Source organism: Mirounga angustirostris, unplaced genomic scaffold, assembly GCF_029215605.1.
Source record: "Mirounga angustirostris isolate CCGP_5_RB_7025 unplaced genomic scaffold, mMirAng1.0.hap1 SCAF_15, whole genome shotgun sequence".
Classification (NCBI taxonomy): domain Eukaryota; kingdom Metazoa; phylum Chordata; class Mammalia; order Carnivora; family Phocidae; genus Mirounga; species Mirounga angustirostris.
Window position 1 is genome coordinate 70523377 of NW_026991723.1, and position 24020 is coordinate 70547396.

Genomic DNA, 24020 nt, shown 5'->3' on the forward strand with positions numbered 1-24020 from the left:
AGAGTGAGGTAGCAGGAAGATTAAGATACCAAACAAATGTCTGGACTAGAGACATTTTTTTTTAACTTGGTTAGATGTGTAAAGAGGGAAAGGCTGTGTACATGGGATGCTTAAAAAGCTGAAATTTGGGGTGCCTGGGTGGCTCAGTTGGTTGGGCGACTGCCTTCGGCTCAGGTCATGATCCTGGAGTCCCAGGATCGAGTCCCGCATTGGGCTCCCTGCTCCGCGGGGAGTCTACTACTCCCTCTGACCCTCCCCCCTCTCTCTCTCATTCTCTCTCTCAAATAAACAAATAAAATCTTCAAAAAAAAAAAAAAAAGCTGATATTTATTCAATGTGCCTGGCCTCCTGAATAAGCCACATGGAACTTGGGTTAGGGAGACCACAGGTGTGTGAGTTCAGTGGAAAGGTCTCCTTGGAAACAGGGCTCCGAGTGAGTGTTTTTTAAAGTCCTGTCTGCTAGGGAAGCCCTGCCAAATTGGACACGTTAATTCCCTGCTCCAGATTCTGTGCTGGCTCCTGTTAGCGCAAGTCTAACTCCTCAGGTTGGCAGACATTTTTCTTTCAACAGATGCACTCCCCTCTCCCATCTAACCTAACCTCCCTCATTGGTCATGTACATGGGCTCCTAGGCTTAACCACCCAGCAACACTGCCCTTGAGGGAAACCTAATCCCATATCCCCTTTAAGCCTTAGCTTAAAGTGTAGCCCCTTTGAGAGACTTTAAGAGAACGGATAGGATTTGATCAACTGAGAGGGATTTAATCAAAAAAGGGTGCACAAGCCTGTATACGGGGTAGGAATATGCCTGTTCTGTTTGAGGACAGTAAGAACACCCAGAGTCTTGGAGGGCTTATCAGGCAAAGAGGGATCAGACTTGAGGAGGGCCTAGACTGTTAGGCTATTATTCCATTTATGTGAGACGATGACTTTCCCAAGTACAACACTTTCCAAATTGTAAAGGAACTTCAAATACTTGTTTTCACTGAATGCTTCCAATGATCCTTTGAAGTTGGTATTCTCATCATCCCCATTTAAGATACAAAGAAATGGGAGTTCAGAATTTAGAGGAAGGCCAGGTATAGCTACCAATGGGAAAAACCTGCACTCAAATCTAATGTTTTGGGCTCCAAACCCCATCATTTTAAATAGGTCCATTTCTCTAGGCTGAGATATAGGTACTGAAAGTACTCAAAGACATAACTGCAGATCCATTGCTGGGATCCTGGGAAATAAACAAATGGGAAAGGTGTCACATCCAAATGTTTTGGATGCCATCTGAGGCATCCAAATGTTTTCCCAATTAGAAACAAGCCCCAAAAAAGGGGGCACCTGGGTGGCTCAGTCAGTTAAGCGTCTGCCTTCAGCTCAGGTCATGACCTCAGGGTCCTGGGATCGAGTCCCACATCGGGCTCCCTGCTCACTGGGGAGCCTGCTTTTCCCTTTCCCTCTGACCTTCCCCCCTGCTCATGCTCTCGCTCACTCACGCACTCTCTCTCTCTCTCAGAATGGAAAAAAAAAAAAAAAGAAAGAAACAGGCAAAGAAGGTATAAAATCTCCAGACCAACCAGTGGAAACATTTTGAAGAAGAAGATAAAAAAAACAAACCTAGATCAGATTAGGCAACTGAAAGTTGATGAGCACACAGTAAAGAAAGACACAACTGTCAGAGCCTCTCCTACAAGCACCACGAAGAACTCATTTCCGTTCTTAGGCCATTAGGCTTGATCAGCCAGGAGGACTGCAGAAGACACCATGTAACTTGATTTTGGCAGCCTCCAAAAGGTCTCATGATATCCTTGGGTCTTTGTGGGGGATCTGCTGAAAAGCCTTGCCACCCAAAGCGAGGTCGTCAATGAACCAGCATCCACTGGGAAGCTGGTTAGAAATGCAGAATCTCAGGTCCCACCCCAGACCTACTGAAACTGCATTTTAATGATATAGCCAGGCAATTCCTGTACACATTAAAATTTGAGGAGCAGTGGGCTAAATTATAGGATAATTTGATGGACTTGTGACTACCAGAATGGTCATAAAGTGAACACTACTGGGATGCTTGGTGTCAGTCTCTACAGAAGTCTCCAGATGTCCTTTCCTGTTCAATATTTTTTATATTTAGAGCCTAAGAGCTAAGAGTACTCACTGACTTTGGAGTCAGTCAGACCTAGGACTGAATTTTAGTTCTTCCATTAATTAGTTGTATAGCCTTGAGCAAGTTCCTTAATCTCTCTAAAACGAGGATGATAATATCTATACCACTCAAGGATGTGGTGAGGAGTAAATGAGAATGTCGTGAGAATTAGCACATACCACCACATATAGCAGACCCATGATCTGTTCCATTAAGCGCAGAGCTCATCACATACTACCTTGTACTGTGCCAACTACGTTCGCATATTACTTGTCCATTTGTATGTCCATGTGTATAATAAGTCCATTACAACTTCCTAAAGGCAGGATCCTATCTCCTTTGTCTTTTACACTATCCAAAGGGCTTATTGCTCTTGCCCAATAAATAATGAACACAAGCAAAGCAGTGTCTGGAGTTTAATCCAGATGCCAAAATGTAAGCTTACCCTGAATGGCTGGACCCCAGGCAAACAGATAATACCAACTCAAATGCAGATCGACAATTGTCTCATCTCTGGGAACGTTCACGGGGCGTTTAAATCTGCAGGTGACCCGATTGTTCTCAAAGACTCCTTCTTCATCTCTGGCAGGATTTCTCTGGATCTCCTTTGCCCACTGGCCTACATTATAAAAGTGCTGTATGCGGACCCTCCCATTGTCATCGTGGACACAGGCCATGACGTCATCACCACCCTACCATGAAAAACGATGAAGGAAAGAGTCAAAGGTGCGTCTTTTACAAACGTCTCTGCTAGAAAGAAATTTCACTCAGATATATCCATTTCATTATCTCTGTAAATTTGAAATCCCACCCTCCAAAATTATTTTTATTAAAAAAGCTTTAACCAAGTGATGAAGTTAGCATTGCAGAAGCGGACATCAAGTGCTAAATTATAGGATAATTTGATGGATTTGTGACTGTTCAAAGAATACATCACCAGCTATTTAGTATTCCTGCTGAAAACGCAAACCGAACCTAATCATGAAGAAACAATCAAACCCAAACTGAGAGTCATTCTACAAAAAATGATTATAAAAAGTATTAAAAAAAATACTTGTAATCTTCAAAAGGGCCAATGTCAGTCATGAAAGACCACACACACACACACACACACACACACACACACACACACAAAAGGCGAAGAAACGATTTCAAAATAAAGAAGACTAAGGATTCATGACAACTAATAGTGTTCCTAGACAGAATCCTAAGTCCTAAAATAAGAATTTCTATGAAGGGTAGTATCAGGACAATGGGCAACACTGGAAAATGGGCACTATGTTTGACCATACTATCATGTTAATGTTAAACTTCCCGACTTTAACAAATAGGTTGAATCTCCAAAGTTTCCAGAAAATGATGAAAATAGCAGCAGCAACAGCAGGGGAGAGAGCTAAAGCATGTGTGGCAAAATGTCATCACTTGTTAAAAAAAAAAAGTTCTGGAAGTAGACAGTGGTGCTGGTTGCCCCATGAACATGATTAACGCCACTGAAGTGTACATTTTTAAATGGTTAAGATGGTAGATTTTATGTCATGTACATTTTACCACAATAAAAAGAAAGTTGTTTGGTGAATCTGGGTGAAGAATATGTATTGCACTATCCTTGCAGATTGTACATTTTACATTTAATTTTTTTAAAGATTTTATTTTTTGAGAGAGACAGAGAGAGAGCATGAGCAAGGGGGAACGGCAGAGGGAGAGGGAGAAGCAGACTCTCCCATGGAGCAGGGAGCCTGACACGGGGCTCGATCCCAGGACCCTGGGATCATGACCTGAGCCGAAGGCAGACGCTTAACCGACTGAGCCACCAGGTGCCCCCTGTACATTTAAGTAAAAACAAGTCCAAAAAATGGGGCACCTGGCTGACTTAGTTGGTGGAGCATGAGACTCTTGATCTCAGGGTTGCAGTTTCAAGCCCCACTCTGGATGTAGAGGTTACTTAAAAATAAAATCTTAAAAAACAACAACAAAAAAAACCCAGGTCCCCAAAGTTAAAGGTGTTCATCAACCATAACAAATGTACCACTCTGTGGGGGATGCTGATAATGGGGTAGGTTATCCATGTGTGCAGGCAGGGAGTATATGAAAATTTTCTGAGCCCTGTATTCAATTTTGTTGTGAACCTAAAACTGCTCTAAAAATCAAGTCTTATTTAAAAAAAAACAATAATGTACCATTTCAAAAAAAAAGTTTAAGGCTATTAAAAAGGGGTTCCATTTTGCTTTTCCTTTACATCAAATTTTGAAAAAATTTTCAGCTATGCTTCTCCTTGGACCAATAGGAGAAGAAAAGAGAGACTTATCTGTTAAAGGCCTTCAGAGAGCAAAATGTCAAACATAGGGGCACCCAGGTGGCACAGTCGGTTAAGTGTCTGACTCATGGTTTTAGCTGAGGCCATGATCTCAGGGTCCTGGGATCGAGCCCCTGCGTCAGCCTCCGTGCTCGGCAGGGAGTCTGCTGGAGGATTCTCTCTCTCCCTCGCCCCTCCCCTGCTCATGCTCTCTAAAATAAATAAATAGAGCTTTTAAAAAAAAGTCACACACAAAATTTGAATGCCGTTACTCAACCTCCGTCCTCTGAGCGCCCTAATCTTAACACCTGCACCATGAGGGCAAACGCATTCTAGGACAGGAAACGGTCAATCGCATTGCAAGCCAGCTTCCGGGATGGTACACACCTGCTGTTTCTCTCTTACTGACCCTAAAGTAGGAGACAAGACATGCAGATTCATATCCATGCAATCTTACCAGTTAGGCCCCTTGTCTTATTGCCTGGACTGGCTTTGGTAGAAGCTCATCCTTCTGGTGCCCTTTCCGAGAACAAAGCCCCCGGGGTTCTGACTGCTTAGCCTGATCCCCCAGTCTCTATTTAACACCCACCGACAACCTCTCTCCAATCCACTAGCGAATGCTGTCAGAGCTACTTCAAAGCATATCCCAAATGGGAGCACTTCTCACCACTCCCACTGCGGTAAGCCTGTCTGAGCTGGCCTCCACTCATTGCAGGAGCCTCAAGACAGGGCAGGGGAAAAGAAGAAGAAGGCAGAGCAGCAGCCTGTGCAAAGGTACAGGGGCCCAAGGAAGTCTGGCTCTGGAAGCACCCTGGCACAGTGAGGTGGCAAATGATGGTATCACAGAGGGAAGAGGGAAGAAGACAGCAGAGGCACAGAGAGAAGCAGAGGTAAGTGACGATCGCTGCCTGGGATCTGCATGCCCTGCCTGGTCCTGCTCCTTGTCTCTGGTCTTTCTTCTTCTTTTTTTTTTTTTTAAAGATTTTATTTATTTATTTGAGAGAGAGAATGAGATAGAGAGAGCGTGAGAAGGGGGAGGGTCAGAGGGAGAAGCAGACTCCCTGCCGAGCAGGGAGCCCGATGCGGGACTCGATCCCGGGACTCCAGGATCTGCATGCCCTGCCTGGTCCTGCTCCTTGTCTCTGGTCTTTCTGAGGTCCAGCGGCGTTCTTGCCCACGCGTACTGTGGGAGACTGAGTTGTTGGACTTGATTCTTCATTCCCCAGTAATACTAGTACACAGCCGCCCCTTCACAGGGCCTCTTGGGCAGGGGAGTGAACTTCCCTATCCCTTCATTCTGGGCCTGGCTGTGTGGCTTACTTTGGGCAATGAAATGTTAGCAGGTGGGACGAGAGCAGAGGTTTGAAATAGGCTTGGAGGGCTCTTGCCCTTCTGTCTCTGCCATGAAAACCACATGCCTTGGTAGCTGCTGGTTCCAGAATGATTAGAGAAAACCTGAATCCAACTCATGGGCTGGAGCCAAGCCCAGCTGAACCCTAGCCAATTCACACACACGTGAACAAGAAATAAATGCTAATAAGCCATGTGGTTTGGAGGCTTTTCTTGCAGCATCGCTGCCATGATAACTAATAAATGCAGGTACCACGAGATACCTCATATTCCCATAACCAGCCCTTCCTTTTCTGTTTAAGCTGGCTTGAATTTTTTGTCACTTGCAATCAGAGAGCCGTAACTAATGTAATTGTTATACTGCTTTTGTCAATTTGTTTCCCTTGTTTTGAAAAAGAAGATCAATTGCTAGAAATCCACACATTTAATAGTGGCATGGTGGCTTGGAGAAACCATGCCCATTTTCCAAAATCTAAAGCAGCACAGCAAACTAAAGAAGAAAAAAATCATCTTTTATCATGATTTGCATCTTACCATTTTCTTGTCTGAAGAGAATCCAACTGCTACCCAGCCATCTGTGTCAGCGCTCAGCTCAAATTCCACGTCGGCCCCGATCATCCGGTAGCTAAGGAAATAGTCACACGTCTCCGCATTACAGCCTGGCTTGCCGTATCTGCAGGAGAGATCAAAACACAGCACTGCTGCTTCATCTCCTTACTCACAACACATTAAGAAGGCAACAGTGTATCAGGCAGAGCGAAGCAAGATTACCAAGTAAATGAGATCTTTGCTACCAGGGATCTGAAAAACCACAGTTTCACTTGGGAGAGATCTTGGAAAAGATCTGTTCCTTTCTATCTACATACAACCTGAGGACCAGAGATGGGAAGGGGCTTGCTTGCATAGTGAGTCAGTAGCTGCTGGAGGACTTGAATCTGGGCCTCCACTCCCGGCCAGTGTTCTCAACATTATATTAGAGCTTCTCAGATAGTCGTTATTACTGAGTTATTTCTGAATCCCTTTCAGAGGAAGAAATTCTCAGAGTTAATAAACTGTTTTTGTGAATTAAATATATACCAGTTCTTTTTTACTTAGAAATTTTCATACAACTAAATTAACAAAAACTTACAAATTAAATATAAATTAAACTACAAACGCAGGAACATTTAAATTCTCAGCATCCGTGTGATGGATGGTGTAATCTTACTGAAGGTAGATTTTGCTTACCTGCATGGGGTATATCGGACCACACTGTGCAGGGTCCCTTGGATGAGCACTTTCTTACTACTAAACACGATTTCACTTTCCCCCACTCTTATCCGTTTGAGAGGTTGCAAAACCCTCATACATACATCAAATGAATACCTCATCTGGTATTCACTGAGCATGAATGCATCATTTATTTATAAAATCTGCCTTGGCTCTATCAGGCTATCACACAATTACCAATCAGGACGCCAGAGTACCGAGCAGCATAAACTGGTTATCCAGATAATCCGATTATGCATACATTCATCATTGTAAGGGGCATGATTGAAATGGAAACTCAAATTTAAATTTTCTTCCAGGGGACTTGTGGATCCTTTAAGAATCGGGAAGCCCTAGTGAGAGGGACATTGTTTTATGCCATTTTCAGAAGAACAGAAAACTGTAGCAATGGGTGGGACAAGGGAAGCTCAGGTGGAAGGTTATCTGAAGGAACAGGGCACAAAGCTGCCAAGCACTGACTGAAGAGGGAGGCAAGGAACATGCCAGGCAGGGACCCTGAATGGCTGGGAAGAGATGTGAGCTCAGGACAGTGTAGAACTGGGTAAAAACGCTAAATGAGTGTAAGGAAAGCTAAAGGAGGAACGAATGGGCCAGAAAACAAGTCACCCTGAAGCCAGGAGCTACTGAAATTCCCTCCCTTCTCAAAAATGTCCCCCAGTCACCAGACTTAACATTGCTGGCCATCTTCCTCAATAATAGTATTATTTGTATTCTTAAAAATTCCTAAGAGGGGCTCCTGGTTAAGTGTCTGCTTTCAGCTCAGGTCCTGGGATCCTGGGTCCTGGGATCAAGTCCCACATTGGGCTCCCTGCTCAGTGGGGAGCCTGCTTCTCCCTCTGCCCCTGCCCCCTGCTTGTGCTCTCTCTCATTCTCTCTCTCTCTCTCAAATAAATAAAATATATATTTTTTAAATTCCTTAGAAATACCCTTGTAATCCAAAGAAAACTCAAAACCCCTTTATTCGATTTTTTTCCTCCTTGGCCTTGAGCACTGAACAAAAGAAAAAAAACATCCAGAACTTTCAGTGCAGTACCCATCACAACCTTTACGCAAGGACAATTTATTTTAGGAAATAACAGTTTCAAAGAGGAGGCGGCTTTTCCAACAAAGCGGAGCTGTCTGGCTGGGAGGCTCACCGTCTTTACTAGTGTTTGCTAGCTCCAGCCCATCATGTTTTGATAGAGCATGACTAGTAATCACGTGGGGACTCCCTAAATCTGAGATAACAAGCTCGCTACAATCATCAGTGTTCACGACTAGTTAGTATCATCCAGATACCCCAAAGTCATGACTCTTTATTTGAAAAGGAATTGGGTCTTAAATGTGTCAATCATGGTCTGTCCCGCTCACAGCCCAGCTAGTAATGCACAGCCCATGTCACCTGATTCTTTTTCATACAGCCAACTGGGCAGGAGTAGATACCTGGGCCAATGGCAGTATGGTCATAAATGAAAAACCAGAGAAGGATGTTCCAGTGCCAAGGAGCATTCGAGAGCTTATGGCCTCTAAGACTGAAAACTGGAGTGGCCATCGGAAACAGGCTGAAGCAATGAGGGGATGCAGGCCCCTGATGAGAATGAGCTATACGCGATTGAAATACTACCTTGAGAAGTAAATCAGTGCCTTAGCCTTAAAGTTAACCAACTCACAGATCTACCAACCTAAAGCATCCCTTAGTTTTTCCACAGTCATCCACTTTGATTTTGGCAAATGGATCCACAGGAGGAGCAGTAGGGAAAGGGTAACCTAGACAGTGAGAATAAACAATGGTTAGAAAATCCAGCAACAGCTTTTTTCCAAGGAGAAATTTTTCTTTCTAATACGTTGACTATTTTCTACCACACGTTGTCTAGAAATGTTTAGGGCCTCAGAAAAGGGCTTTGTGTAAGCCTAATCACCCTCTTCATGAGGGGAGGGTGTAGGGCACACATCTTTGAGCCAGTCTTACATGTGAACTGAGAATTATGTGGCCTTTCCATCCTTTTACTGGCAGCGAACCTGAGGCAGAGAGGTGGCGTAATTTCACACAACCACAGGCCCACCACCATCCCTGGGAGCGTGAACATCACAATTTTCATACAATACCCATGCTCTAAGAGGGGGAAAAAAATCAACAATGAAATATTTGTATATGTGATAGTAGAGGTTTTCCATGTGTACCTATACATGATAATAGGATTTCCCCCTTTCTCTGAACTTCCATTTGTTATTAAGCTGTACAGGACATTTCCCTAGCTCACTAAATTCTTCATACACAATCCTTTTTAACACCTGAGTATCTTTCTTGTAAGATCACTTCACATCCTAATGCATTCAACCACACGCTGAAGGGTAGGCCCGCACTATGCTTCCAGTTTGTGACAGCAAAGATTTTTCTCCTTGGCTGTTAACTCCATGCACACGGGAACCACGTGTGGGTCATCTTGGGTTCTCTGTCCAGCATCGTGCTCGGCACTGGACGCTGACTACATGATTGTCAAATGAATAAATAAAATCACCCACAGATATTAGGCAATGTAAATAAATGTAAACTTGAGGCTTTGTTTACTTTGTTCCATTATGATGTAGGAAAGATGTTGGGGTCTGGAGCCAATGACCAAGAAAGAATTCTTGAGACGTCTTTGGTGCAAAAAGGTGATTTTATGAAAGCACGGGGACAGGACCCGTGGGCAGAAGGAGCTGCACTCAGTCGTGAGGAGTGGCCCATTATGTCCTTTCAAGTTGGGAGGGGGTTAGGGAAAGCACAAGCCTCCCAGGTATTTTGGAAACAAGGTTTCCAGGACCTTGAGGGGGCCAGCTGTTGTTAGGAAAAGGTCATTTATTACTGTTTAGTAAAAACTCAGTCATGAGACCCTTCAGATGTATTATCAGTGGGTCATATGCTTGGGGGATGATTGCCAACATATATCTTGGTGGGTAGAGATAAAGGAAGTTTCCAAAGGAACTTTTATATGTCAAAGTAGACTTACAGGATCCTGGGGGTCAGGCCCTTAGCAAAGTACTAACATCGAGGCAGCTGAGTTCCTAGAGGAATGTCACTCTGCCTATTTCAAGGACTTGTCAATGGGCTATAAGTAGTAAGGAAACTTGATTTTTCTTTTGCCTTTGTTTCTCACATCACAGCAGATTATACTTTTAAAAAAGCCACTAGGCTATACTTTCCTGGCACACATCTGCACACTTTGGACAGTTCATTTCTATTACCCTAGATCTTGATCACCTGCTAAAATACAGTCCTAGTAGCTTTTTACCATCTTTAAGTAATTGGACCAAGTGTATTATTTTTTCTACTTTTATGCATATTTTATGCTGAGTCCTCAGTCTACTTTGGTACTCTAGACTGAGTCCAGCCTTGGACGAATTTTTTTTTCTCTTAACATGTACTGAGCAACTGCTTAATGGTACAAACTATGTTAAGCATCTTCATATATGTTCTTATTCTTACTACAATGTTGAGGCTGTTTTTTTCTCAGAATATTTATCCAGGAATGCAATGACTACTTATGTTTTAAAAATTCTATAGGTAACCGGGGTGCCTGGGTGGCTCAGGCAGTTGAGTGTGACTCTTGGTTTCAACTCAGGTCACGATCTCAGGGTCCTCGCCTTGGGCTCTGTGCTTAGCTGGGAGCTTGCTTGAGATTCTTTCTCTCCCTCTGCCCCTCCTGCTCACACAGTCTCTCTCTCTCAAATAAATATTTTTTTGAAAAAATTCTATAGATGGGGCACGTGGGTGGCTCAGTTGTTAAGCATCTGCCTTCGGCTCAGGTCATGATCCCAGGGTCCTGGGATGGAGCCCTGCTTTGGGCTCTCTGCTCAGCTGGAAGCCTGCTTCTCCCCCTGCCACTCCCCCTGCTTGTGTTCCCTCTCTCCCTGTCTCTCTGTCAAATAAATAAATAAAATCTTAAAAAAAAAAAAAAAAAAATTCTATGGGTAACTGAAAAAGACAGTTTCTCATAATGTTGCGTCTCGATTTCCCCATCTTCTGTTATCCTTACCACTTCCTAGCATCTAGAATAATACTTTGGCATATAGCAGATTTCCATCTCAATAAATGCCAGTTATTATTACTATGGGATTACTATTAAGTTTTGTAAACTGGACTGAGAACTAATAACCGTGGGGTAAGATCATCTCTAGAAGAATGGGTTTCTAAGCTCTAATTACGAGAAAGCTTTGGGAAAAAACTCACTTATTAATGTACCAAACTACCTTATTAGCATTGGCAAATGGCTTTTCAAGGCTTTTTTAGCAGTAATTTCCTATTCTCTTTTATGCTTCTAAAACTTGGAATGAGAACTTGTTTTGCCAAATGCATTTGGGCATATCTTATTCTCTTGTTTGTAAGATGTTGTATAATAAAAAATTTAACTGGTTTTCGTCCCTGGTCCTGGAGAGAGGTTCCGAATCCTTGGAACTTCCAAGCAGGGCTGTCTTTGTTATTCATGAGCCCCTTGGGATCACACCTGAGCTTGTGCTAAGAGATGAGATGACTCAGGATGGGGGCTAGTCCCCAGAAAAACCAACCATGTGACTAGAGGTTCGGGGCTGTCAGTTAGGCCCACCTCCAGGGACGGTTGGGAGGCTGGGGACTACATTTAATGATGTAGCCAGTGATTAAATCAGTAATACCTATGTAATGAGACCCCAGTAGAAACTCTGGACACAAGTCAGTGCTGCTTCCTGGTTGGTGAACAAACTAATACTGGCGAGGGTGACAAGGCCTGATTCCATGAGGAGAGGGCATAGAAACTCTGCATTTGGGAGACCTCCAGACTTCACTCCATGTGTGTCATCACCAGCTGTTCCTGAATTGTATCCTTTACAGTAAGTGCAGTGCTTTCCTGAACTCTATGAAACATTTGAGTGAATTACAAAATCTGAGGGGGGTTGTAGGTAGCCCCCAGGATTTGCAGCCAGTTGATCTAAAGGGAGAGCAGTCTTGTTATAGACCACTCCCTTTAGCTTGCAGGGCCTGAGCTAACTCTGGGTTATTAGCACCACAAATTAATTTCACTATACTAGTTGGGGTTGGCAGAATAATATTAAGCACAACAACATTACAATTTTCCCCTGAATTTAAATGACCTATTTGGCATAAATTTAGTTTGGCCCTCATGCCGGTATTTAAGCTCTTGTCTCTGAGCTACAACCCCAGCCTTCGATAGCCAACTCTGTGATGGGTTGAGCACTCTGCAAACCACATTTCTCCTTTGCCAGTTGGCTGGGCTCTGCTGAAACATTGGAGGGAGGCTAGGAGGCAGGAGGAAGGAAAGACCATTCCTTCCTATTGGGTTGCCGTCCCCTACACAAGTCCTCGGTGATGCTGCTTCACCCTTCCAGTGGCAAGTTGATGCCAGCTTTTTATCTAAATTCCCCTAACCAGCCTTGTCATGCCCTCAAAGGAACCAGCAGCAGCTGCGCAGAGAGGATGGGCTGCAGTTTTGCGGGGGTTCTCTTGGCTGAGCTTCTAGATTCTCACAGCTTCAAGCCCTGCTCTGTGCCCCGACCCCTCCCAGCACCCCAGTCCCAGGGGCAGTAGCTGCTTCCCGCCATTACTGTCTTTGTGCTCCTTTTTGTTTCTCCTGTCCCCCAACATCTACTTAGACAGCTGACTGGGCTGGTCATTCCGTTTAAAAAAAAACACACACACAAACAACTTAGAACTGGTTTCTATCTTTCTTTCTGATCAGATCTTGATGGAAAGAGACTGAACGGATTAATCCTTAAATACTGACACAGTGGGTTTGCAGGGTGTACCTTACCAGCCTTTCTCTTGGTAACTAGTTAGAGAGCAGCATCGTTCAACGGGATGTCGGACACGCTCTGTACAATTGCACTGGCCCATTATCTTGATGGCAGAATTTTAATTTTTAAGTATGTAGGTGCACCGAATTAAACTGATGACATTTCCTGGTTTATGGGATACTCCTATCAGTCTATGCAAAGCCCATCTTCTATTTTCCCCTAATCCGATCCTAAACCCACTTTCCTCCTGGTCTAGAGTATTTTCTAAGTATCCTTCTGCAAAGGCTGCAGGTTTTAACAAAATGAGCACTCTGACACATACACATCTTAGAAAAGCAATATTTTACTGTGATACACTGAAAGGGGGGTTGGGGGTAAGCTTCACATCTGTGCTAGCTCCTCAAAGGGCATGGAACTCTGCCTGCCCAGGGTGAGGTCCCGCCTTACCGCAAAATTCCTTCCATGTTCCCCACAACACCATCCTGAAAGTCTTGCGTGACTCCCTTATAAAATAATCACCGAAGTGCCTTTAGCAGAACCTGGATCTACCATGGAGGGTCCAGACCCAATTTTTCACTAAGCCAACAGCGCCACCCTGCCATGCTGCCCACAGCTGCAGTGCCCTGGCCATCCCATGGCCATGCACAGGTCTGGAAGCATCTGAGCAGAGCAGACTCGCAAAGGCCCTACCCCCACTCACCAGCCGCCATTCTTATGTTTATTTCTATCTATGTGTGCTCTTGAAAACTAGACGGCTTGTGTATGTCTTTAATCTGCATAAACGACCCTGTGTGGTACATCTTGTTCTATTTATTATTTTCCTTTGGAAATCTATCCCTATCTATAAAGGTGAGACCTGTTATTACTTCTGGCTGAATAGCATTCTTTGATGTGCACATAACCACATTTTTTGAAATAACTCCCAATTGCCTTAATGTTTAAAGTGCCTTCAAGGGGCGCCTGGGTGGCTCAGTTGGTTAAGCGACTGCCTTCAGCTCAGGTCATGATCCCAGGGTCCTGGGATCGAGTCCCGCATCGGGCTCCCTGCTCTGCGGGGAGCCTGCTTCTCCCTCTCCCACTCCCCCTGCTTGTGTTCCCTCTCTCGCTGTGTCTCTCTCTCTGTCAAATAAATAAATAAATAAATAAATAAATAAATAAATAAATAAATAAAATCTTTAAAAAAATAAATAAATAAAGTGCCTTCAATGTTTGCTTCATCAAATAATGAGGAGATGAAGTGCCTTACATATGTTTCTTGTGGACATATACAAAAGGTTTTTGTTTTGTTTCAGGAAACCCCAGAGAGCAATAGCTGGGTCACATCTTTATTCCACAAAGCTCAGTGAGATTAGTATTCAGACTAACAGCACTGGTTTACAATCCCATCCACAGTGCATGAGGTTCCGATTCCCCACCCCCACTCTTGCAGCTACTTGGTATCATCCGACATTCTCAATATTTTAATTTGTATTTCCCCAAGTACTAGTGGGGTTAAACATCTCTTTGTATCTGTATTAGCCACTTGGGTTTCCTTTTCTATGATGTTTATATACATAATCTCTGTGCTTTTTTTTAGACTTGGTTTTCGGTCTTTCTCATGGGAGTTTATGTGTATTCTTTTTTTTTTTTTTTTAAAGATTTTATTTATTTATTTGACAGAGAGAGACACAGTGAGAGCAGGATCACAAGCAGGGGGAGAGGGAGAGGGAGAAACAGGCTTCCCGTGGAGCAGGGAGCCCGATGCGGGGCTCGATCCCAGGACCCTGGGATCATGACCTGAGCCGAAGGCAGACGCTTAACGACTGAGCCACCCAGGCGCCCCTTTATGTGTATTCTTGATACTAACTCACTGTAGGTTTCAGATGCTGCATTTTTTCCCCCTTCTAGTCTGCCACCAATCTTACTTTTTTCTATAATATCCTTCCTTGGACCAAAATCTCTAAATGTGATGTAGCTGGGGAAATAATTTTTCTTCTTTCGGTTTGTGCTTTTAGAGTCTTATCTCAGAGATTAATCTCCATTCTAAGGACATGAAGATCTTTCCCTACACGTTTATTTATTAACTTTGTAGTACTGCCTTTCACATTTAGACCTGACCCATTTGGAATTTATTTTTTTTATACGATGTGAAGAAAACAGTTTTATTTTTCTCCCTACACTGACTCAATTTTTCTCAATGCCATTTACTTAAATAACTCATCTTTTCCCTAGCAATTTATGAAGACACCTTGATATTTTACTGGTTCTTAGAGGAACACAGGTCTATTTCTGGGTTTTTCTGCTTTGTTCTCTGGTTTATTTGGCTGTTCCCGAGCCAAGACCACACTATATGAATTACTAGGCATTGTAACGTATCTCAGTAATTCACAGAACTTGATTCTTCCATGCAAAGGATAGATACTAATTTATCAAATTCTCTCCCCAAATGCTGTTGGGCTCTTGTATGGAACTGCGGTAAATGAATAGATGAATGGGGGCAGAGCTGACATCTTTATAATACCAAGTTACTCTTTCCAAGACCATGGTATATTTCCCATTTATTCCTTTTTTTTTTTTATATCACTTAATAGTTAAAATTTTTTCTCCACACAAGGACCAGGGCATTTTTGTTAGGCAAAATTTGGACAATATACAGATTTTTGTTGCTATTTTAGATGATATCTTGTTTTGACATTTTCTAGCTTATTGCTGCTAAAAACAGAGATTTTGGTTTACATATGCTGATCTTGCCTATGGCAACCTATTGCATTCTCCTGATTATGGATCTGTTGATTCTTTCTGATTTTCTATGTAAATACATCAAGGGAGCTAAAAAACATATATTTGCACAAAGACTTGTACACAGGTGTTCATGGCAGCATTATTCATAATTGCCAAAAATGGAAAATAACCCAAATATCCATCAGTTGGTGAGTATCTGTGGTTTCCTTTCTTGTCTAACTCCTAAACACTCTCTGTTCCTCTTCTGCAATCCCTTGAGCCTGTTTCGCCATCCTCCACTGGGTGGTTAATGGATTCTGGTCTGCTATTTATTGCTTCTAATTGACTGCTTGGCTCACAGCCCTCAGGTATTAATTTAGTACTTGATTCCTTGAAGTTTTAACCAGCAGCTGTCTGTTCAAATCTGAGAACTACTACACCAGCCTCTTTCACTGTCCGAACTGCCTGAATCATTGTTTTTGTTTATCAGAGTCAGAGAATGAAGTACAAAGGTCGAGGGGCTTTAGAAAATGGAAAATACGGAAAGCTCCACACACATGTGAATGGCCATCGAGCAAAGCTTTCTCCACGGCACTCCACCAGGAGGGAACCCGCAGTTCCCCACTGACTGCCTACCCCATTGGTTCTGAATCCCTTTCCTCAAGCCTGCCTGCCAAAATACCTCATTCAGCCTGTCCCACTGTACTTCCAAGTACAGCAGATCAACAGGGACCCTCTACTCCAAAGAGCTGGACAACTTGCACCATCTCATCCATAAAGTTAATCAACAAATCTATGTAGTTCCCTGCTACTTTCTAGCTGTGTGGCTTTAGCTATTTAAATTTTTCCGTGGGTCAGTTTTCTGAACTCGAAGTGGGGCTAATAGCATCTAAGTCAGAGGTTTCCTGTAAGAATGAAAGTTAATATGGGTAAGGAACTGAGAACAGTACCTGGTGCACAGTAAGCACTTACTGAAAGTTAGCCCCAGTTAGTGTTATTATCAGACTACACTCATGGAGGATACATAGGTAAATCAGATGTAGGCTATTTACCTTTAAAGGACTTGCAGACTGGCAAGGTGATGAGTTAGGTATCCACATATAATACATGTACTTGTAGGAATAACACAGGCAGATGAAGGAATTTGTGCCCTTTTCCCCAAGCTCTGTCCTTCTCTCTACTGTCTTACTAGCTCTTTCCAGAGTAGGAAAGAATGTGGTCGGAACTTGATCAGAAATGGGCCACATTTTACGAGTGGTCAGATCACTGTGCCTTAAAGATAAGCAACCATGAATATGTTCCCTCTTTTCCTTCCAAGGCAGAGTATGTTTCTAGGGACAAGTCAGTTACCACCCTCCATATGGCTGGCTAGTAAGGCTTCAGGGCATGCAAATCTTCATGGCAGGGACAAGAGAGCAGGAGGCTTTACTTGGGACTTAACACTAAGCCAAAAACACCCAACTCAGTTTTTTCAAAGAACCCTCAGAATAGAATATTTGCCCGTAATCATGAAGAAATCTATTTTACATTCTGTTGTTCTGAATATATAGATTCTGTGTTAAGAACCTCAAGAGGAAGAGGTATGAATGGTAGGATTCGAGCACCAGGACCCTATCCAAACTCTTGATCATAGACAGCAAAAAGGGTCAATGGCAGGGTTAGATTGTATGCTGCAAGAGAACATCCTCCCTTAATGGCAGGGGATGGGGAGAAGGAGAAAATCAGGGAAGGCTCCCTGAAAGAGGTAGCAGTGGTGTTAGGAATATAAAGATGAGTCGTATAGGCTAAGACAGGGGAAACCTTTAAGAATTCTAAAATCTAGCACAGTTAAGCGGTGCTGGGTGGGTCAGTTAAGTGTCCGACTCTTGATTTTAACTCAGGTCATGATCTCAGGGTCATGAGATGGAGCCCTGCAATGAGCTCCTTGCTGGGCATGGAACATGCTTAAGAATCTCTCTCTCGGGGCGCCTGGGTGGCTCAGATGGTTGAGCGTCTGCCTTCGGCTCAGGTCATGATCCCCGGACCGTCCTGGGATCGAGTCCCACATCGGGCTCCCTGCTGGGCAGGGAGCCTGCTTCTCCCTCTGCCTCTGCCTCTCTCTCTCTCTCTGACTCTCATGAATAAATAAATAAAACATTAAAAAAAAAAAAAAGATTCTCTCTCTCTCCCTCTGCCCATCCCCCTACCCCTGCACTCTCTCTCCAAAAAACAAAACAAAACAAAACAACCCTAGCATAGTTAAACCAAAACAGAAATTTTAAAAAATGAACATGTTTAGGGGGCAATTAAAGATACCAAATTAGCCAGTTTTCAGCGCTGGCTTTGGGAGTCTTGGGCTATCGGGACACTGGAGAAATGGTTTCTAGACAGGGTGGTAATAGTGGGCTCTCTGGAAGTTTCAGTGAATTCTCCATCTCCATCAGTTTAATTCCCTTCTTTGAATTTACATACCACCAGGCCATCTTTTCATTGAAAACTCAGTTATTGGCTACTTTGAACCTGAGAAGGGGGTCCCCTGCACAGAGGAAACACGTAGTCCAATCACTAGAAAAGACAGCCCCATTTGTACTGATAGAAAGAAAGAGTAGTTTTTAGGCTGCCCGGGTGGCTCAGTCAGTTAAGCATCTGCCTTCAGCTCAGGTCATGATCTCAGGGTCCTGGGATCGAGCCCCAAGTCAGGCTCCCTGCTCAGCGGAGAGTCTGCTTCTCCCTCTGCCCCTCCCCACCCCTCGTGCTCTCATGCTCTCTCTCTGTCTCAAATAAATAAAATCTTAAAAAAAAAAAAGAAGAAGAAGAAGAAGAAGAAGGGGGGCGCCTGGGTGGCTCCATTGGTTGAGCATCGGCCTTCAGCTCAGGTCATGATCCCAGGGTCCTGGGATTGAGCCCTGCATTGGGCTCCCTGCTCAGCAGGGAGCCTGCTTCTCTCTCTGCCTGCCACTCCCCCTGCTTGTGCTCACTCTCTCTGTCAAATAAATAAGAATAAAATCTTAAAAAAAAAAGAAGAAGAAGAAGAAAGAGTAGTTTAAAGGCACTATTTCTACCTCTTCACTTGCCACTTCCTTCAAAATCAATCAGGGTCCCTCCTTTCTCCACTGAATTTATCCCAGCAAAATTCACCTCTCATTTCCCAAATCCATCAACTATTTCAAGCCTTCATGCTACTGGGCCTCACCATGGCTTGGGACACGGCATCCTGACACCCTCTTTCCCTTCACTTTCTGGGTTAGAACATCCACCGGGGATGTTTCCTGGGTCTGCTTCTCCCGCTCTGGCATACGCTTTAAGGCAATATCACTGATTATTTCTAAGGATCTTGAGAAAATCTCTATTCAGGATCCACAGGGCCAAAACCCAGGCCCAGGGTAATCTAGTAGAGGTGCTGCCCCAGAGAGGTTCAGCCCACAAACATCCCCACTAGCACCCACCAGCCGGGTGTAGGGTCTGCATTTGAAGATAGTGAAAGTGCTGGAGAGAAGAGAAGAAATGACAGTGAAATCCCTGGATAAGCAAAGGGGAGGAGTAAGAGAGGACGGTAAAAGGAAGCTGGGCCAAAGAGAAAATTCCAGATAAAGGAGTTGAAGCTTCATTCAGTGAGCAGGTTGGAACCATCATGGATTTCTGGGGGTTAGAGCTGAGCCTCCGGCGGCTGCATGTGCAGACCAGGTGAGAGGGGCAAGCAGACAAACCAGGGATTTGTACACACATTACATGCCCTGTTGCCCTGTGGGGTCACCTCACTGCAATGCCCTCCCTCTTCTGGCTCATCAAAGTCTTTCATACTTCCTAGCTCAACTCTATAAAGCCTCCCTGATGGCTTCAGCCCCCTGACGTCCATGTTCATAAAACCGTCTGGACTCTACAACTAACTTCTTTCTCTCTGTATATACAAACGGACATACAGCATCTGACCTTGTTCTCCTCCGTCTGTTAGGGACATGTGCCCAATGAGAATATGAGCTCTCGGGTGCCATGCGTGAGTCACCTGGCAGCGTGCCGGGCTGACGACGAACAGAATAAATATGTATTAGATCCTTTCAGAAACAGATGGGCTTTGAAATGTTTGTTCGTTTCCAGGGTGATAGATGCTGCTTCGGCTTGTCTGTCCCCGCCCCTTCCCCCACCCCTCCTCCTCCCTGGCCACATGGCTGCCCAGCTAGAAGACTACATTTCCCAGCCTCTCTTGCAGCTAGGTCATGTCATGTTCTTGCCAAAGGAATGTGAACAGCAGTGACCTGTGTGACCAGGCTAAAAGGTAATGGCCTGTCCTGAATTTCCTCTTCTCCTTTCCTCAAGCTTGAACAAAGACATGCAAGCAACCATCTTCTACCACACCAATGAGGACAAAACTTTACTGGATGGTGGAACAAGATGGACTGACCTTGTGGAACAGAGCTGTCCCAACTGCCCAGACCAGTCAGACTCATGTGAGAAAAAAAAAATAAAGTACCTTATTTAAGCCACTATACGTAGGGGTCTCTGTTTCAGTGCTTGAACCTCTACCCAACTAATATATCTCCCCAAATCCATCCTTTCCATTTCAATACAATAATTCCAATTTTTTAACTGGGCATATTGCCTCTCAGCTAAAAAGCTAACTTTCCCAGCCTCCTTTGCATTTACATGTGGCCACATTGTGGCCAAGGAAGTATAATTGTTATATGGGACTTCTGAGTAATCTCCTTATGAAGTAGTTAGTGACCTTCCCACTTTCTCTTTCCCACTGTCTGGACAGTGAATGTAGTGGCTGGAGATCAAGTAGCCATTTTGGACCACACAGTTACATGCTAAGAATTGTGAAGAAGCAGAAGACCAGGATCCAGGGTCTCTGATGAGCATGGAGCCTCCAATACCAGCCCAGACTCCCTACTTATAGATTTCTTTACATGACAGAGAAACTTCTGTCTTATTTAAGCTATTAATGTGTGCTTGTTGTATACAGCTAAACCGAATCCTTCATAACAAATATACCCAGCATCATATCAGTTGCGGGGACATTTCAACCCCAATTTAATTCTTGCATATTCCTCTTAGCATAAAAATAGGAAAAATCACTACTTTCCAAACTGCAGAAGAAGCCAGTTTCTATGCCTTCTACAACAGAATCAGCTTGGCTTTTGTGCTCACTAAAGCAACTCCACAGGGAGGTCTGTAGCTGAAAAATCCCTAGTCTCTGGGCCCAGCAGCCCCCTACAATGGTGGCTCACAGTAGGGAACTCTAACATGGGTGATAACAGAAAAGAACTGGGATGGAAGTGGGCACGGAAATATGCCCCAGCTCTGATGGCAGGCAATCAGCAAGAACAGAACGCTGAAAGGTTAGGGCACTAGTCACTGTAAATTTAGGTCAATACAGACAGGGAGAAAATAAGACAGCATCACTTTAAATTGTGATTTCTGCTCCCCACCAGCTTCCCTGATCTCGCACACCCCAGGCCAGATGGCGGCCTCCTCCCCTAGCACCCGCTACCCCAACCCCGGACAGGGAGAGTGGAGGCCAGACGCCAAGAACTGGGGGAGCCTAGGCTCAGCCCCACCTGTCCGCAGCCTCCCAGGGCTCGGCTGACCACCTCCTTCTCCTGGCCTCAGTCTCCCTACCTGTAAAGCGGGCGGCGGGTGGAAGGCGCTGACAGCTCTCCGGGGTGCCTCCTGCGGGCCGGCGGGGGTCTGAGCAGTGCGCCCCCCATCCCAGTCCCTCGGTCCCAGAGCTACCTCCGTTGGCCTCCTCGCCAAACCGCCCCTCCGGCCCTGCTCCCGCGGCCGCCTCGGTCGCCCACCCCCGCCCCGCGTCTCCCTCTCGCAGCCTCACCCTCCTCCGACAGGTAGCGCAGGTCGTAGAACTCCCCGGCGAACGTGCCGTAGGAAGAGTCGTGGCGCGGCACCGCCTCGTCGGCGCCCGCGTCCCCCCGCACGCGGCCCCGGGGTCCCCGGCCCCCGGGGCCCGCGCCGTCGTCTGCGGGGCTGGCGGCGCAGGCGCCGGGCCCGGCCAGCAGCAGCAAGAGCAGCGGCACCCAGGCCCCCGGGCGCTGCCGGGGCGGTCGTGCCATGGCTGCGCACAGATCCCGCAGCCAGGCCGCTCGGGCCGCAGCGGGGCCGCCGCGGGCGCCGGGCCGGGACTGCGCCGCCGCCGCCGCCGCCGCCGCCGCCGCCGCCGCCGCCGCCGCCGCCGCCGCCAGCACGCGCCCGCGCCCGCCCCCGCCCGCCGCCAGCACGCGCCCGCGCCCGCCCCCGCCCGCCGCCAGCACGCGCCCGCGCCCGCCCCCGCCCGCCGCCAGCACGCGCCCGCGCCCGCCCCCGCCCGCCGCCAGCACGCGCCCGCGCCCGCCCCCGCCCGCCGCCAGCACGCGCCCGCGCCCGCCCCCGCCCGCCGCCAGCACGCGCCCGCGCCCGCCCCCGCCCGCAGCCCGCGCGACCGCGCAGCCGCCGGTCCCCGCCGCCTCGCGCCTCGCTCTGCGCACCCTCCAGCCGGCGCAACGCCTACCCTTCCTGCTAGCATCCTCGTGTCCCTGCTCCGACTCTCTTCTAGCGGCTTCCCTTCCTCAGGCCTTTCTTCCAGTCTCCCCATCCTCTGCCTCCCTCCACGAGTCTCCCCCCACACGCAGATTTGGCCCTTCTGGCCCCTTGCTTCTGTGTGGTCCGCGGACCTGCAGCACGGCATCCCCAGAAAGCTCGCCGGCATCACCAATCCCAGGCCTCACTGCAGACCCCTGAATCAGGATATGCGTTTTACCAACATCCCCGGGAGACCTCAGTGCACATCCAAATCTAAGAAGTGCTCCCTGGAGGGTGTACCTTGGACACACCTTGCCAGAATTGCTGCCTCTCCCATTATTTTGTTCCAGCACTTTTTGCTTTATATAAAGCTATATCCGTTATTTCTTGGGGCATCACAGAAGTAAGTTGAAATAGCAGGATCCCCACTCTCCAGAGAGGCAAACTGAGATGCTTAGAGCCAGAGCGGAAACTAGAACCCAGCTCTTGGGCTAGATTCAGTCCTTCCTCCCGGACTTTTGAACTGTGTCATCAATAGAGACTGCTAGTGCCCTCGCATAACCTAACCCCTTCAAAACTAGGCAGCTGGTTTACCCTGTTCCCTGGCAGCAGGCCGCACAGACCTTGGCAGGACCACACCATGCTTGATGACGGCCCCAAATTCTTCATTTTCTCAAACCCATTCCTGCTGCTTGCAATTCACTGTCGCTTGTTTACTCAGCCATTTATCCACACCACACACTTAGAATATGCTAGGTCCTGGAGTTCTTTTGATGATTTTGGAGTGATAACTGCTAAACTGTTTTCTGTTAGAAAACATGGACAATTCCTTTCACGCTGACATTGCAGAGCCAGTGTTTTAGCCTGCTTTTTCTATTTCTTTTTATTTAATTGCATAAACAAAGAAAATTATTATGGAGGCAGAAGAGCAAAGAGGTTCCAAAAATGGCCCAGACTCTGTGGAGTGACGTATGAGTAACCTCTGTGAAGGCAAGGAAGGTTAGGTAAGATGACAGAGGTGAGGCTCAATAGGGTTTGATGCGATAAATGGCGTGAATGAATATGCATAAGATTATGAAATACAAATATTCAAAAAAGAAACTAGTGATCTCAATCTCTTTTGAACCACGGGAGATGGGAGATGGGGTTGAAATAGTAAAAAGTGCTATGTGACCCAGAGGTCAGGTGTTTGCCTTTGTGTATCAGGTGACACCGATGGTGAATTGTCCAGCTGAAGTTTAAACATGTTTAGCCTGACAGGTGAATCAGATGTAATTCATGAAAAGCTTGGGCCTCACTAGGTTTCCCGATACACCAGTTCGGGATACAGAAGTAGATCCGATTTATTGTTTGAAAAAAGATGAACTGTAATTACTGAAGAAAATCAAAACAGATTTCTTCCCCCAAAAAATAGCTTTGCAATGTGTAACATTTTAAAATATAAAAAAGCCAACTGAAAAATCTAACATGTAATTCTTTAAAAAGAAAAAAAGAAAGAAAAACTCATTCTTAAAAATTGCAGTTCCTTTCTTTTCTTTTTGTTCCTGTTCACCAGGAAAGATATGGTAAGTTATAAATGGACCGACATTTAGCAAAAATCAATCGATCAATAAAGCAAGCATTAGGCTTCTGATTTCAATACGGAGTCTCTGGTTTTAGAATCTAAGCTGTTATCTTTCACTTTCTTAAAGTGTCTCCCCCCACACACAGATTTGGCCCTTCTGGCCCCTTGCTTCTGTGTGGTCCGCAGACCTGCAGCACGGCATCCCCAGAAAGCTCGCTGGCATCACCAATCCCAGGCCTCACTGCAGACCCCTGAATCAGGATATGCATTTTACCAACATCCCCAGGAGACCTCATTATTCCCTTCATTTTAATTACGATAATTAACAGTGATGGTGCCAGAAAGAAGGCCAGTGGAAACCAGGTCATTCTTGCAGTAAATTGGCCTGATAAAACCATGTGGGCTTTTTTTTTTTTTTTTTTTTTTGTAAGGGATGTTGGAGGGTGGTGTTGGAAGTGGGTTTGCAACCACAGCCTAAA

At 45.6% G+C, this 24020-nt stretch overlaps 1 protein-coding gene and 1 long non-coding RNA gene across 3 annotated transcripts in view; one reads left to right on the forward strand and one right to left on the reverse strand.

The window, feature by feature from the left end:
- The window catches only part of FRRS1L (ferric chelate reductase 1 like), a 29359-nt gene extending 7752 nt beyond the window's left edge, over window positions 1-21607 (reverse strand). The window contains exons 1-4 of one of the 2 annotated variants that reach the window (XM_045882873.3): window positions 21295-21607; window positions 8705-8789; window positions 6309-6447; window positions 2577-2823 (exon numbers count right to left, since the gene is read on the reverse strand). In XM_045882873.3, the coding sequence (XP_045738829.1) occupies window positions 2577-2823; window positions 6309-6447; window positions 8705-8789; window positions 21295-21532 (709 nt within the window). In that variant the 5' untranslated portion in view covers window positions 21533-21607. The remainder of the gene's footprint in view (window positions 1-2576; window positions 2824-6308; window positions 6448-8704; window positions 8790-21294) is intronic. The other variant, XM_045882872.3, reaches the window with a different exon arrangement.
- Window positions 2720-19906, forward strand: LOC135362766 (uncharacterized). Its single transcript, XR_010407932.1, has 3 exons — window positions 2720-2857; window positions 5140-5314; window positions 19782-19906. It is a non-coding gene; the product is annotated as an uncharacterized LOC135362766 (long non-coding RNA).
- Window positions 21608-24020: the final 2413 nt, after the last annotated feature.